This window comes from Populus nigra, chromosome 13 (genome assembly GCF_951802175.1).
Source record: "Populus nigra chromosome 13, ddPopNigr1.1, whole genome shotgun sequence".
NCBI lineage: Eukaryota > Viridiplantae > Streptophyta > Magnoliopsida > Malpighiales > Salicaceae > Populus > Populus nigra.
This window is the reverse complement of record NC_084864.1, coordinates 14,317,809-14,333,344: the sequence shown is the minus strand read 5'-3', so window position 1 is coordinate 14,333,344 and position 15,536 is coordinate 14,317,809. Positions and strand designations below refer to the sequence as shown.

Here is a 15,536-nt window from a genome sequence, read left to right as displayed (position 1 = left end):
AATTGTTTAGTACTATCAAGTGTGGATGTGGTCCTATTTCAAGATAGCAAAAATAAATGCAAATATGGAAACTAAAAAGCAGTGATTGATAAAAGCTGCAATGAACTTCATCTTTTTTTGTTGCACTACTTAAATGAAACAGTCCTTCCTTTCTGGTACAAAAGAGTGAAGGAGCCTACAATATTTGCATCAAAGAACAATCCCAAACCTCGCGTGCAGGCAATTGATCCATCTCTTAGACGTTGAAAGCATAAATCAAACACTTCAAAATTTCTCTAAATCCATCTCAACAAATTAAATCTGCATGTAAAATCAATTATAAAAAAATATTAAAATATTTGTTTACGAGTACATAAGCTTATGCTTAGGAGGAAATTTTTTTGAATATACTTGATCTACTGATCACTTATATAAATCAAACCAATTAATTTCATAGATTAATGAATTTATTACTACTATATATATATAGAGAGAGAGGCTTGATCTATTCAATCAAGTCTAAGTAATAAAGTGGATTATGATAGAATATGTGCTCATTTGGGAATCATTATTTTAACTGTGACTTTAATTTTCAGCTGTGGTTATGGTTTTTAAGGGTTTGATAATACTGTTAAAGTTAATATTACTGTCATCTTCATATGTTATTTTCAGAAGCTATAATTTATAACTTTGTAAAGGCCACAGCTAAAAGCTACTACTTTTCTAAATTAGCCCCTAGTATATCATGATATATAATTGCTCGCTTCAAAATAGTAATTGTAAAATGGATGAATTTATCATATTAATCCACTCATGTTAGACATCAAAAGTAGAAGAAATTAAATTTTAATTGCACAAAACAAAGAAAGGAGACGTTTTACTATGGAGCACATGGGGAGCTGGGAACCACGAGTGTTACAAACAGTGTTAAAGAAAAGGGCTCATAGAAAGCATAGGAAATGGCAAAAGGGGTACGAAAGATAGAATCAAAGCAAGCAAAAGGGCACTTCATCGCTGGGCATGACAGTGAGTTTGCAAGAGAAAAGAAAACAAACAGAGAGTGCCTAATGCCTGCTTGCCACGTTTGTTCCCATTGTGGGTTCTTGAACTTTAAGGAAATAATTGAAGTAATGCTAGTGTTGAGAGTCAAAAGAAATTAAGATAAAATGGAAAACATCCTTGCGATATGATTTTTTGTTTTTTTTTTTTGCCCTAGGGGAAGAGGTTTTAGCTGCAAGAAAGGAATGTGAGGGGAAAAGGGAGTTGAATAATGATAGGGCAAGGACTTGACCCTGTCTCGTGTGGTTGTTTTCTTTGTTGTTTTTGGTTTTTGCTTGTATATGTAAGAGTTTGAAGCTAAGATTGAGAGGCTAGATTCCCGGAGACCATGTGAGATCAAAGATATGATCATCAAATTCTACGTTGGGATAATCCCAAAAATATATGTTATTACCACTTATCTATTTGGCATGTGACAATTAATGCCGTTAGCTGCATTTGTGGCTAATCGCTAGACAATAAATCGAGGTGGTGCTTGGTACGAAGGGCTGTGTAACTACAAAGGGGGTTGGAATTTGGAGTCATTTATATTTATCAACAATAAATGTGATTGATTGTTAGGATTCTTATAATTGGTTTGTAAGAAAATTACTTGGAATTTTTTCTATAAAAAAAAAATGATAACCTCCATCTATCACCACAGAAGCCATTTTGAAGAGCATTTGATTGTTCAAAGCAAAGTTATTCAGGCTATGACGCAGCAGATGACCTGCCTTAGACCCGAGTCTTGGATTCTTGGATTGGGCAAATTTATTATGATTAATTTAAAATGTTGATGTTTTAAGATTTTTTTTTAAAGAATTAAAATTATATTATATTAAAAAAAATCAAATCAAGTTTTATCTAGATTATGACGGAATTGACCAAATTACAAATTAATTTATCAGTTTGTTTAGATTTGATCGAGTCAATTTTTACCTTTTTTTTATTAAACTTAATATGAATTAATTTTTTAAATGAACCTAGGTCAGTCAATACGAGTTTAAATTACTAAATTTAAATATTTATAGGCTTTTTTTAGAAATTATATATAAACATCTTCTATTTTTTATATTTTACAGATGGAGTTGAAAGTTGAAATTTTAATAATAAAAAAATAATTTTTCTTACAATAAGCACACAACCATATCCAACCGACAACAAGCTAAATAAAACAATTAATCAGATAAATATTTTCATCCGCCTATAGACATTCATTAGAAAATACCCACATGTGTGGGCAAATCCAATAAATATGATCATTCTAATCCTTCTAAGAAATAATGCAAAGAATATATTAGAGAATGAAAGTCTCCGTTGATTCTGCCCAAATATCCTCCTTTGACTCCTCTCTCTAAATCTACTCCTCGTGCACATATATACCAATTCTTTTTCTAATAATTAAGATATCATCAAAGTACTAGCTAGTATGATAAATACTAGAATTAGATCATATTCAATGAGAATATTTTCACTTCATATCATTGTGATATATTCACGAAAAAAAAATATTATCAATCCCCCCTCCACTTTTTTTTTTTTTTACTATTTCTCACAAATGACATCAATAAATAGTAGCAAACCAGTGTTTTTCAACTTAATTTACCTTGGGGTTTTAAAAAAAATAGATAAGAACTGACCTATATAACTCAAACTTGATAAATTAATCCATTTAAAACCCAAATAAATTTAAAAAAATATATTCGGATTAACATATCCAACACACGTAACCTTTGGATTTAATAACTTTGAAGCAAACATTGAATAGATATGTGCCAATAATAGCAATACCAAAAGGAAACCAACCACGCAACAATGAATGGAATTGCACTGAACAACAGTGATAGATATGGAGAAGAGAGTCTAACCCAACATTATACGACGAGACCAGCTGTAAAAGCTCTAAAATATACCTGAATATTTAAGCTTTTGGTTTGGTCCCAGTACTTGTGTCCTGTAAGGGAAAACAACTGTGGAAATTGTTGGAAAGAGATGATATGATCATCAATAATCAAATCAACTTTCATGATTCGCCAAACCCCATGACCATGAGAGCTTTCAGGGAAGGTCCGTGTCTCTCTGAATGTGTTTCCTTTTCCTTTTGCTGAAGCTTACTTGCCCGTAATGCCTTCATTTTCATCAAAGTGTGACCCCAATATGCATGTAAAAAGCAAAGATGACACCTTTACCTAAAGTTTATTCATGTCTCCCTCTCTCACTGTCTTTCCCGCTCTCCCTTACACGGAGGAATATTTTCAATCTGTCTTTTCCCGTGGGATAAAGCGAGGCCAAACATACCCTTATATCATAAGAAGTGTGTAACCCTACCTTACTTTCATTTTTAGTAAAACATGGACCCACCTTATTTGAACGGGACATTAAAAGTTAACAAGCTATTGTCTCCTTTTTCAGTGTATATATAAACATCTACCATCATAGTATTCAAATTCTTCATCTAGCTACTACCCATGTCTCAAAGTTTTGGATGGTTGTTCTTACAACTGTGTATGTTTGTCATATGAGAGAGATATTTAAGTCCACATCTAGGTGGATGCCTCTACATCTTCATGTCCGTTTTGACTACAAATTAATTTAATATGGTTATATTGGACAAAAGGGATATATATATAAAAAGTTACATGAATGCTATAAAAAAGCATTGATGAAAGATTAGAGGAATTTGATTTCATTCATTTATATCAAATTCAATCTTGGAAACATTATTTACATATTAGTCCCTATATTTGAACTTTTTTTAATTAGACCCTGATTTTTTTTATGATTTCTATGTGTCTTTTTCAATGTTTCATAAGTTAAAGGTGAGTGATTCTCATGTAAGAGGGATTCTAACATCAAAGAGTAAATCGCAATCTAGTACGTACCCAGTAGTTTAAAATAGTTTAAGTTTCCAACTAAGTGCCTATAGCTTTGATTATTGCAATTCCATCCTCCTAATTTTCAAATTAAAGGGCATTTTAAGCACCATATATACGCAGGAATTGATCATTATTTAATTAGAGTAATTACCAGGCCAACGTGTTAGCATCCTTCATCAATCCCTTCATTAGTTAATTTGTCAATTTCTGTCCTGGACGTCCAACCTAATTAATAATAAAACAAGATTTATTAAACAATATTAATTTGTATATATAAATAATAAATTATAACCATGCATACCTTTTAATACCTTTATAATTCTTAACCAATAACCCTTCAGACTTGGACTGGATTTTTTAGGTACATACACTATCCAATTATTGTTCTTTGGGTACAATAGCTTGGTTGGGATATCTTTTTCTATGCCTGTTGCTGGGTGTTTTTTTTTTTTATATATAAGCCAGAAACTACATAGATTATTAGATACCAAGGGGATATAATTTTATATGTCATATGAGTATGCTTGTTGTTTGGTATACAAATTGCGCTTTCCGGGGTTTTACTCGCTCACCTGAACCCACAAAGTACGTTTTCCGGGAAGTGAGGTTTCCTCAAATCAAAAAAAAAAATTGTTGTTATATATATTTAGAAAATAATGAACAGTACTTCTTCTTCTTCTAGGTTTTTTATTTAATATATATATATATAAATAGCTTTATCTTTTTGTTTGGTATCAGCTGATTGTCTTGCTAGTAATTCCCAATGGACCATCTGAGGAATTTGAAGATTTGAACTCTCTCATTTTAGACAGAATATGAAAGGATATATCAGAGAAATCAGAGAAAACAGGGCAGAAATGTCTGTATAACCCGTGACCTTAATTAGTGTTTGTTTTCACGTGCCATCCTATATATATATTGCAGTAATGCACGTACGTGTTCCCACTCCCCATATTATTTTGTATTTTCCCTTCCTTTCTTCTCCGCTTCTCCGTCATCCTTTATGGTAAAATGCACAAATCTCCAAAATCCAGGTAAAAAGAGATCTGAACATGATCAAAGTCAAATACCTTCAAGTGATTGCAAGTTAGCATATCTCTTACTGTATTTTGGAGTTATTTAAAAAGAAATCTCATTTATGATCACAATTTGTGTTGATAGTTCATTTTAATAACAATGGCATCTTCCATTCAGAGGATGATATCCTCCTATTATTCTTCCTTCTCCTTTTATTTTTTAATTTTGGCATTTCATAAAAAAAAAAAGAGGAAAAAAAAGAGATTCAATATCAGGAAAAAGTCTAGCAACATTTATTCCCTTAATCCGGGTTCCATAGATTGATATCAACATTACTTGGGTGCGTGTAAGTGTTTCAAATTACATGGATGCAAGGATAATTTGCATCGCTAATCCTACTAAATGTTCATTTCTTTCGAGGAGACCTGAGAACAGCTATTGATTAATTAATTATTATACAATTTAAGCTTTAGAAAAAATATATTAATTATTTGGAAGTTTGCATTGAATTGCAGCAGTGAAATCCATACGGTGATTCTTTTATTCTAATTGTATGCTGGGATACAGATCAGCTCCCATTTACCTAACTGATCAACTCTCCTAGAATAAAATACAGTGACTTCAAAAACAAGACGGGCTCCCATCCATAAAATGTTGGTGGTTGGTGCATTTAATTATAGATTATAAAGGGTTAATTTCGCTGTTATTAAACTCATTTTGACCCGAGTTAAAAAAAAAAAGGCTAGTAATTCAATAATTAATATCTAGTTTAATTTTTTTAAAATAAAAATTCAGAATAATATTATTTTAATTTTAAAAAAATAAAATGATATTATTTTAATTTATTTGAGTTAATTACTTATATAATTCATGACTCAAACCATACATTAAACTGAGTTTAATAACTTTAATTAATTATAAAAATACAAATGACTAGACCAAAAAATTTATAATTATATAATAAAATAGTAACTTTGAATTTGAATAGCATTGTATATAAATTACAAATAATGCTAAAAAAATAAAAACAAAAAGACAACATCTATCTCTAATATGTAAGGACATCTTTATTAAAGTTAAGGTATAAAAGAAAAGAAATAAATAAAAAATCCAATATATATATATATATATATAATAACATTCACAAAGCATTAAACACAATCGTCTTAATTTATAATTCTCATCATGCACACCTCTTTAAAATTAAGATTCTGATTTGCAAAGTTGCTCAAACTAACCTCTAAGAATAATTTAAGATATGGATTAATTAGTTTGGGTTAATTGGTGTATTAACTGTACTAGCTATCGCTAATTGTGTATGTCCCATTCTTTGCTGTGATACAATAGCTTCAATGAACTAGTTTCAACCCCAGTAGGGTAGGATGTGGGGCAACAAATAGTTCATTCATTAAAGAAAAAAGTGAGAAGAGAGAGATGTCAAACTATAATATTTTGAGGTGGGAGAGAATTGAGAAGCTTTGTTCCAATAATTCATACCCTTTTGACAAACGAATATTTTGAGGGTGAGAGTAGGGAAGAGGAAATTAGCTGAATTATTTATATATATTAATATCCAAAATTAATTGAACTGAATAATTTTTTAAATTTATTGGATAATTTTAGTATTTATAATTTGCAAATAGGAATTATTTATGTGTTTGTGGTATGACAGAGGTCTTGTATCAAATCCTGATCTAATCTTTCATCCCTTTATCTTTTTACATTATAAATGCATAATTAAAATGTTGCTTAATTATACTGCTCAACAATTGTTTGAGAATTGATGTATACAAACAATAAATCTCATTTGTTTTTTTATAAAAACAGATCAAACACGTCAACCTCTAATAACTAAAGAATTTTATAAGTTACTAATATTCTTTTTTTTTTAAAAAAAAAAAAGATAGGGATGATCCCATTAAAACACAGTCAATTTAACAAAAGGCAAAGATAGCCATTAATTATGGCTGTGTTATTTAGCTAAGATTTCAAAGTTATATGCTGTCATTTGAGTGGTTCAAAATCAAATGTGGTTCAAATCAATAATGTCTGAAGTGCTCTTGTTGTTGTATAGTCAAAATCTCATTAATCCATGTAAGGAAATCATAGCAAAATTGTCATTGAACTAATTTTATTACACGTTGACACTTGCAACAAAGCTGTCCGTCTGAAGTTGACATATGAATATGAATTTGTTCGGGGGGAGGGAGAGAGAACCGGGGGCTGGAGGGGTAAACCCTAGATGGATGGCCCATTCCTCGAGAAGAGAGTAATAAATGCAAAGGAGGCAGAAGGATACAGGACTTTCTTGGCAGAAACAGAAAAGATGGTCTGATGTGAGAGGTGAGAAAATGATTTTGTAATCGATTGCTTTATGATTGACGAAAAAATTCCCCTTTTTTTTTTTTAAAAAAAAAAGTACTACCTCCACTCTATCAGGTGAGATCTGCATTGCCAATATCACGTAAAAGTGTTTTTTTTCAAAAAAATATATTAAAATTATTTATATATTTTTTTAAAAATTATTTTTTATATATGTAAATTAAAACAATTTAAAAAATTAAAAAAAAAATCAAATTTTTTCATAAAGACACGTCCCTCCAGTAAGAGAGAGAGGGAGAAACACGCGAATTAAAGTAGAGTAAGAAAAAGACTCCCTGTACTTCCCTTCTCTCAAAGCTTTCTTTTTTTTTTCTTTTTTCTTTTTTATTTAACTTTCCCTCTTTTCTTGCTGACAGCAAAACAAAAGTGAAGAAAAGTAAGCCATCATGAGTCTATGATGAGTTTATGATAATATATGCATGTGCAATTGTGCATGCATGCATGTCTTATTAACCCTACTTGCCTCCTAGCTCTTCATAGCTACCAGCCTAGCACTATATATATATATATAGTTTTCACTTTTTTCTTTCTTTACAGTCTTTGAAGAAATTCACTGTGCTGGCAAAGGCAGTCAAAAATGCAAGGAAGTTAGTACACTCCGTCGTTCGAGAGAGAGGGGAGGGTTATTTTTGTATTGGGGTATGTGTGTGTGTGTGACAGAGCTTTCACATCAAGGCCTGGTTAAGGGGCCCTGAGGAGGGAGGCTGACATTGTCCTTCACGAAAGTCTCTAACCCCTATTGTCTGCCCCGCATTTAAAGCGGGCTGTTGTGTCTTGGCATATATACCGTACGTATACTTGTATTTATACCACCACTCTATTGGTGTATACATCATCTTATTAATTTGTTGAGTTATCATGAGACGATACATCGAAAGTATTGTCTTTGTCAATTCCCACGCCACATTTTCTAGGCCTATTTGGATAAGAATTGAGAAGACATTGTCCATGACAATTCATGCCTTCCTGCAATGGCAACCCCTGGAGTCATCATTTTCAGTGTAGTTTAGTTTTGTTTTTATATATGAAAATAATTAAATTAAAATTTAATAAAATATACAAAAATTAAAACTTAACTGAATCAGGTTCAAACTGATCGATTTCAGTTCGATTCGATTATTTTATATTAAAAATTGAAACTCAACCGATCGGTTTTGATTTTGTTATGTTCAGTTCGATTATATTAAAAACTAAAATCTATATTATTTTTTGGGTTTTTTTTAACTTTTTTAATGGGCTTGGTTTCAGTTTGGTTCTGTTTTTTTTTCATTTCCCTTTTTTTATATATTTTCAGTTCGGTTTGGTTTTTTGATTTCAGGCTTATGAAATCAAACCGAATCAAATATTTTTTTAAATATTATAATCGGTTTTTTTTATTTTTCTCGGTTTTTTTCAATTATTATTTTTTTTTGTTTTTTTTACTCACCCCTAAGTAACATTGTGGTACAAATCTGCCCTCAAGTCACACTAGTTTGTATGTGCTTGGTGATGTTTTTCTAGATAATTTTAATATTATTAGAGCCTTAATTCAATCAAAATCATAAAGTTTATGGCTTGGGAGTAACTTTGGAGCCAAGACCCACATCACATCTCTGAGGAAAAATTGGAGAATGTACTCTAGGTTTTTTTTTTTTCTCATTAAACCTTTGGTCTCCAAGGGGGAAGACTAATGTAAGTGTTCTATCAAGATTGAAATATTAAATATATATAGATAAGATTTTAAGATTTGAAAGGAAATTGTGAAGCCCTAATAAAAGAATGTGTAAACCTCCCTATAAAAAACTGTGGCCCTGGTCCTTAAGAGCCCATGTCTTGGAATATGCATTTCAATGGGCTTTACATTTGTGCGTAAGTTCAAGAGATGGGCCTTTTGCCGGTTCTTTTGGAAAGGCTTAATGGGCCTTTTGCAGGTTCTTTTGGAAAGGCTTTATGGGCCTCTATTCAATAAGGCCGTCGTACTCTGCATATACTTACTGTACACACACTGGCTGAAAGAAAAGTATACTATCAAATTTTACCCCCTCATCCCTCAACTATGAACAAACAACATAACTACTAGTAACCATCTAGGTGGTGGCCTAGTGGTAAGAGCTTGGGACTAAGGGGTTTGCTCCCTCTTAGGTCTCAGGTTCAAACCCTATGGCTGCTCATATGATGGCCACTGGAGGCTTACATGGTCGTTAACTTCAGGACCCGTGGGATTAGTCGAGGTGCGCGCAAGCTGGCCCGGACACCCACGATAATCAAAAAAAAAAAAAAAAAAAAAAACATAACTACTAGTTAAATTATTAAATTAAGAAAATAATTAAAAATTAATATAAATCAATCAATGCTATTAAACTCGATTTGGTGATTTATTGATCTAGAATCTAGTTTAAGTTGGGTTTCTTTTTAAACCATGTAGGATATTAATTCAAACAAACTCGAGTTTTTTAAACAATGTAGAATATTAATCCAGAGTAATTTGGTGGAAATCAATTAAGACAGTTATGATAAATAATGCATACTATTGTTGTTTTTCTTATTCTTTGTGTTATTTGCCAGATATGGCCGAAGAAGCAGGCATGTTTATGGTTCATCAGACAATTGGAAGTGTTTTGTGTTGCAAATGTGGTATTCTGATGCAACCAAATGCTGCTAATATGCGTGTTAAGTGTTTGCGCTCGGAAGTTGACATTACTGAAGGTTAAAGAAGCATGTGATCCTTGTACATTGCCCCGAGTGTGATACCTGCTTGGATCCACCAACTACGCGGATTAGGGCTCAATTAGAATCAAGGGAGTTGATGGCATTTTGTCTGAAGAAGTTGAAGTTGAAGTCGGAAGGGGTTAATTTGGTAAATGCGGAATTTATTTGGACTGAACCTCAGATCAAGCTCCGGGTGAGAGTTCAGAAGGAGGTCCTTAATGGTGCAATACTTGAACAAGAATATGTTGTTTAGTATGTTCAGCAGGAACACGTGTGATTCTTGCACAAGAGTTTCATGCCAATCCTGATCAATGGGTTGCTGCTGTCCAGCTCTGGCAGCATGTCGCTCATAGAAGAACTTTCTTTTACTTCGGGCAGCTGATTTTGAAGCATGATGCTGCTGTCCGTGCTATTAAAATCAAGCAAATGGATCATGGTATTGATTTTTTCTTTGGAAATCGTAGCCATGGTGTTAAATTTGTTGAGTTTGTGGGTAAAGTAGCTCCAGTAAGGAGTCGCAATGACAAGCAACTTGTTTCCTATGATACTAAGAGCAACAGCTACAATTACAAATATACTTTCTCGGTTGAAATCTCTCCAATTTGCCGTGAGGATTTAATCTGCTTGCCTCCAAGAGTTGCTGTTGGCTTGGGGAATCCAGATCCTCTTGTGATCTGCACCAAAGTCACGAACAGCATTGCGTTGTTAGATCCTTCCACTCTGAGACAGTGCTTCATTTGGTTTATAGTAACTTCTTACCCGTCCACAGGATCTGGAAGATATGAAGATCTCCCATGTAAAGTAAAATTCACAGAAAATAGGTATTATGAATAGTTTATACAGATTCTAAAATGGACTATGAAAGCAATTGTAACTTCACAGTAAAGGAGGAGGATGTACCTCGGCATAAACACCAACGACTCTGCAAAAATTAGCCTTGTTTGGGCCTAGAAGCTCCACATCGGATCTGAAATTGGAAACAAAAGCAAAAGAAACATTCAAGTGAAAAAAATGATTTTGGCTTTACTTCTTGGACAATCGCTGATTTTGGCATTTGCGTTAGTGAGGTGGTCATATTAGAAAATTTATATTTTCTTCTCTGTATATCTATTGGCTAGGCCATTGTTGAAAGAGTGTTGTAAATTTTGAGCAATGTGACTTGCCAGGAATTTGCAACAGCCTACTCCGCTTTCCATTTTTAAAACAAGAAAAGTATACCAAAGTTGATTCAATTATACCATCTAGTCACTATGTTAAAGGATACATAGGTTTTGATATTGAACAAACTGGGAAATGAATGATTTTGGAGTGATCATCAAATTTGATGCTATTTAGTTTGGTGGTGGTAGAACATACATACAAGTTGATCCCGTACAAAGATATGTATATATAATCAGTTACCTTCCTCATCTGGGATCTAACACATCTTTTCTTTCTGGCAGATGTTCAATATCAGAATGAGTATATGATAGCATTTGATTACTGTATCGGAACAGAAAAAATGAAGATAATCAAGACAGAAAGGACATGTTTTCCTATCCTTTTTATTCACCATGTTTTCCTATCCTTTTTATTCACTTAAAAACCATCTTGTTTACTAATTTGTTTTATGTTTGTCTCTCCAACTAAACACACACGTTTTTTTCTTTTTTGTATTTGTTCATTCTCTCCAACAAGTGATTGAATGAGCGATTCATTCCTTCGATTTATGTATTCCAGGAACTGTTAGGGGTGACAGGATGAATGCACATAAGAATAGTTCATATACATGCAGCAATGAGCAAACTTGTTGATTAGCACAAACGTTTTAAAGAGGGACAGACAACATTGCCCATTGTACATAGAAATCTAGGATGACAATATGGATTCCAACTTCTTCTGCAGATGGGGTTCCAGGGAGAGCATGATGGATCTCCAGGTAGAAGGGGCTGACCTTCTACTGTGAAGTTTCAATTGCTTGATCATTTGGTTTACAGTTTCCTCAGTAGCTAACTTCTTGCCTGCCCACAGGATCTTTCGAAAAAGAAAAAGGATTGTTCTATTATAAGTAAAATTCATAGAAAATTAAGCAGTTTGCCGAATTAAACAAACAATGGAATGAACCTCGGCGTAAACAGCAACAATTTCGGAAAGATAAGCCTTTTGGGTGCCTAGAAGTTCCCCATCTGACCTGGAATGAAACAAGAAAATAACCAGGGCAAGGAAAATCAGTGGAAAATGGAATCGAATGGTTCTAGTTATACTTCAACCATGTGATGAAAATTTGGCTTACACTTCAACCAATGAACATAGCTGCCGATGAACAACTTTGGCCTCCTCTAGATTATTTTTCAGTGGCAAATGGCCTAACCATATCCTCAAAACCTATTAAATAGAGAAGGCAACTTCATAGAATGGCCATAATATGCTTTCTAAAAGGCAAATTAATTCCTAGCTTTGCTTCTGCCACTGTTTTACTGCCTAACATACTCTCCAGTCGAACATCAGTCGGAAAGGTAAGTCTAAAAGGAAATACAAGCTGAAACGTGCACGCATTTGGTGGAACACAAAAGGTCCCTTTGACGTTAATCTGGAAACAAGAAAAAGCAAATATACCTTTTCCGCTTTGAGTTTTTCACGATGGAACTGCAAAATTTTTCCTAGAGCAGAAACAGCAGTATCATGGGCCATTACATATTCCATCTGCAATGCGTTAGGATGCCCCATAACCGCATTCAAAGCAGAAACAGCCCCTGCAAAAGAAAAACTACGTGGTTTATTGCAGAAACTGACTGCACAGGACGAGCTCATGTTGCAGAAAGCAGAATAGCAAGCAACCTTTAAGAAAAGACTTGAATACAGACCCACCAAACTCTGCCGCTGTACCAATTGCCTGCGCAGCTACCTGAAAAAATAGTCTTCTGAATCAGAAATGCACCATAGAAGTGTTCCAACATCACAGGTATGAGTGGGAGATAAACCTCTTGAACTTCGGGGTTCTCATCCTTGCATGCTTTAAACAGAAATAGAAGACTAATCTTGCACCGCCTGTTTTATCAGATTGCATTAAGCACATTATAAAAGCATGCTCAATCAATAAAAAAAGAAGTGGTCTACCTAAATGCTTCTTCTTGGAATTGCTTCGCAACATCACAAAATACATGCAAGGCAATTCTTCGCTCTTCGACTATTCTATCCTTTACCTGAAGGCAACGAACCAGTGGGAAATGAAAACAATTTGATGGGAATTGGAAAGTCATCAGGGTAGCCCAGCAGCAGCCATCATGCAACAGTTTTATGGATCACTTAACATTGTTTGGAAATTATAAGGTTGTGGTATCATGACCATGGAATCACAGAATGTGAGCAGAAAAGGATGTTTAAACTCACCCACATAAGTTCTATGCATGGCGCAAGCTTGCCGATGAATGGTGAGAAAGAGTTCTTGTGTGTTATGATGAAAGTGGTCAAACAAGCAGCTGCCTGCATTGAAATGAACAGAAGGCAAGCAACAGAACTCATTTCAAGGATCATCTACAAATAATTAAATTTGAAATAAGTGGCAAGGCATCTCCAATTAAAGATAACAAAAACTGCAAACTTTGTCATAAACTTTCTGTTCTTCCCCATTTTCCTCATCTGGTAATGTCTGATTTATTCCTTCAATAGCCCCAACTTTGCTTCTTGAAAGAGATGAAATCTTTTGCAGAACATTCATTATCGCTTTTAAGAACAGGTCAGTCTGGTCTTCATCTAGTACATGTTCAGACATCTGAAAGATAAAAGAGCATGCATGTTGGTAGTTTCATAATATATAGCATTTTGCTGTGACACATGAATTCGATTAGCAGAATCAGTACCTTGGACAGTTACATATATAGAGGAAAACAAAATATTGATAAAGAATAAAAAGAGGTTCATGTTCATTTTGAGTAGGATCTTAAACAGATATAAGCAGTAAAGATTTGTCCAAAGCGAGACAGACCTTCATGCATTCATCCAAAGAGTCCAAAATTACTGCCGTAATCTCAAGCAATGATTCCTACATACCAATAGCAGTTAGGAATTACAGTAGCTTAGCTTAATTAAATGTTTTTTCTTTGAACCCAAAGGAGAAAAAAAGTTCATTTCCAAGTAGAAATTACCTTACTTAGAGCTTTAACCAGAGCCGTTACCACATAAGAGTATAACTTCTTAAAAGGAGATTCGTCAGCAGACCACTCAAGATACCCTTCTTGTGTTGCTACTTTAGATGATTTTAATAGCACTGGCATGGCTAGTGTCAAAGATCCAAAAATTAAACTGTGTTTGTCAGTGATGCAGGAGCATTCCTGATAAATAAAAAGCTTACATGGAAAAATGAAAATGAGATAAATGGTGCTAAACAAGGTCTAGGATAGCTGAAAATTCTAATAACAGGCTCAGGTTTTAGGTCAAGTTCAAAGGCAAAACTGTTTTGATTCTGAGAGAAGCCCTAGGCAATCTGACTAGAACGCTACATGTGTCTTGTTTCAGATGCTTAAAATTTTGTGCGATGTTGAAGAGAGAGTATGCTCCTGTGCAAGCTATCAGAGAATCTGTAATCTCTTCTGAGCATTAGTTTTAACTTGGAGAATTCAGCTTTCTTTGTCAAGAAACATTAAAGTGTAATAAATACCTGAAGCAGCAACTCTTCGGATTTCTTCACTGTGTGCAAATTTGAGACGTGGAACTAAAGTCCGAGCAACCTACACATATTATTGATCATTGCATTGTAAGTTATTTCCAATTTTTTTGAAGAGATTCAAGAAAGGAGAATCATTTGCAGTGTTACATAACCAACCTTTTCAATCCATACTGAAAGGCCTTCCTTCAACTCATCAGCCAGTAAATACAGCCCTTTACAAGCTGTGAGTTTCTCCTCCAGGACCTTAGTTTTGATCCAAATCTTTCTATCTCCAAGAATCAGGGCCCTGATACTGTAAAAATCATAGATTCCTCAGCAAAAGAAAAGGGCTAAAAATCCTAATGTCGGCTCGCTGTTATCATAACTTGAATCACCAAAAAAATCTCTCTTATTATCAAAATCATTTCTTCTGAAGGTGTCAAGCTAAAGGAAAAACATTCTCAATTTTGGAGCATAGCTTCCTGCATTCTAGCATGGTCTCTACAAGTATCAAAAACCAGAAAAAAAAATATTGACAGTAAATTATTCATTACAGAAATCTAGGAAAAATCCTCGACTGAAAAGCCTACCTGCCATCCGATTCTTCAACATCGTCAGGATTCTCAGGTATAATGACATATGATCCAATTTTAGCAGATTTAAGCAACCGCGGAATGGCAACACTCATATAAGGTTTGAATTCATGTCCCAAGCATTTCCCGAGTCTGGCCCATGCCTGAAACGTGGTTATAGATTTGTGTTAGATAAAAAGCAGGTATAAATGGGAAATGCTGCCTTTATGTTTGAAATGAAACTGGAAAAGTAACAATGACATACTTGCAACAGTTGACTTCTCATTGGATCATTTTCCTCTAATTTTGATCCTTGTAAAGAGAGGAGCAATTGCACAACCTTGTATGAGATAATAAACA

At 33.7% G+C, this 15,536-nt stretch overlaps 1 protein-coding gene and 1 pseudogene across 1 annotated transcript; one reads left to right on the top strand and one right to left on the bottom strand.

Moving 5' to 3' along the window:
* Positions 1–9,806: 9,806 nt before the first annotated feature.
* On the top strand, positions 9,807–10,814 carry LOC133670847 (uncharacterized; annotated as a pseudogene).
* An 853-nt stretch (positions 10,815–11,667) lies between these two features.
* Positions 11,668–15,524, bottom strand: LOC133670506 (uncharacterized). The gene is made up of 15 exons (XM_062091009.1): positions 15,442–15,524; positions 15,195–15,340; positions 14,782–14,917; positions 14,617–14,686; positions 14,105–14,235; positions 13,945–14,001; positions 13,561–13,731; positions 13,350–13,442; positions 13,077–13,162; positions 12,941–13,007; positions 12,798–12,864; positions 12,576–12,712; positions 12,253–12,344; positions 12,084–12,150; positions 11,668–11,993 (listed from the first exon to the last, which is right to left on the bottom strand). The coding sequence occupies exons 1-15, from the start codon at positions 15,460–15,462 to the stop codon at positions 11,829–11,831; spliced, it is 1,506 nt and encodes a 501-aa protein (XP_061946993.1). The 5' UTR covers positions 15,463–15,524; the 3' UTR covers positions 11,668–11,828.
* Positions 15,525–15,536: the final 12 nt, after the last annotated feature.

Excerpts from the sequence above, each read along its gene's own strand:
- LOC133670506 (XM_062091009.1), bottom strand. The coding sequence starts at position 15,462 with ATGAGAAGTCAACTGTTGCAA. Across the intron at positions 13,163-13,349 it reads CATGCATAGAACTTATGTGG|GTAAAGGATAGAATAGTCGA; the intron begins GTGAGTTTAAAC and ends CGTTGCCTTCAG. Across the intron at positions 12,713-12,797 it reads ATTCAAGTCTTTTCTTAAAG|GGGCTGTTTCTGCTTTGAAT; the intron begins GTTGCTTGCTAT and ends TTTCTTTTGCAG.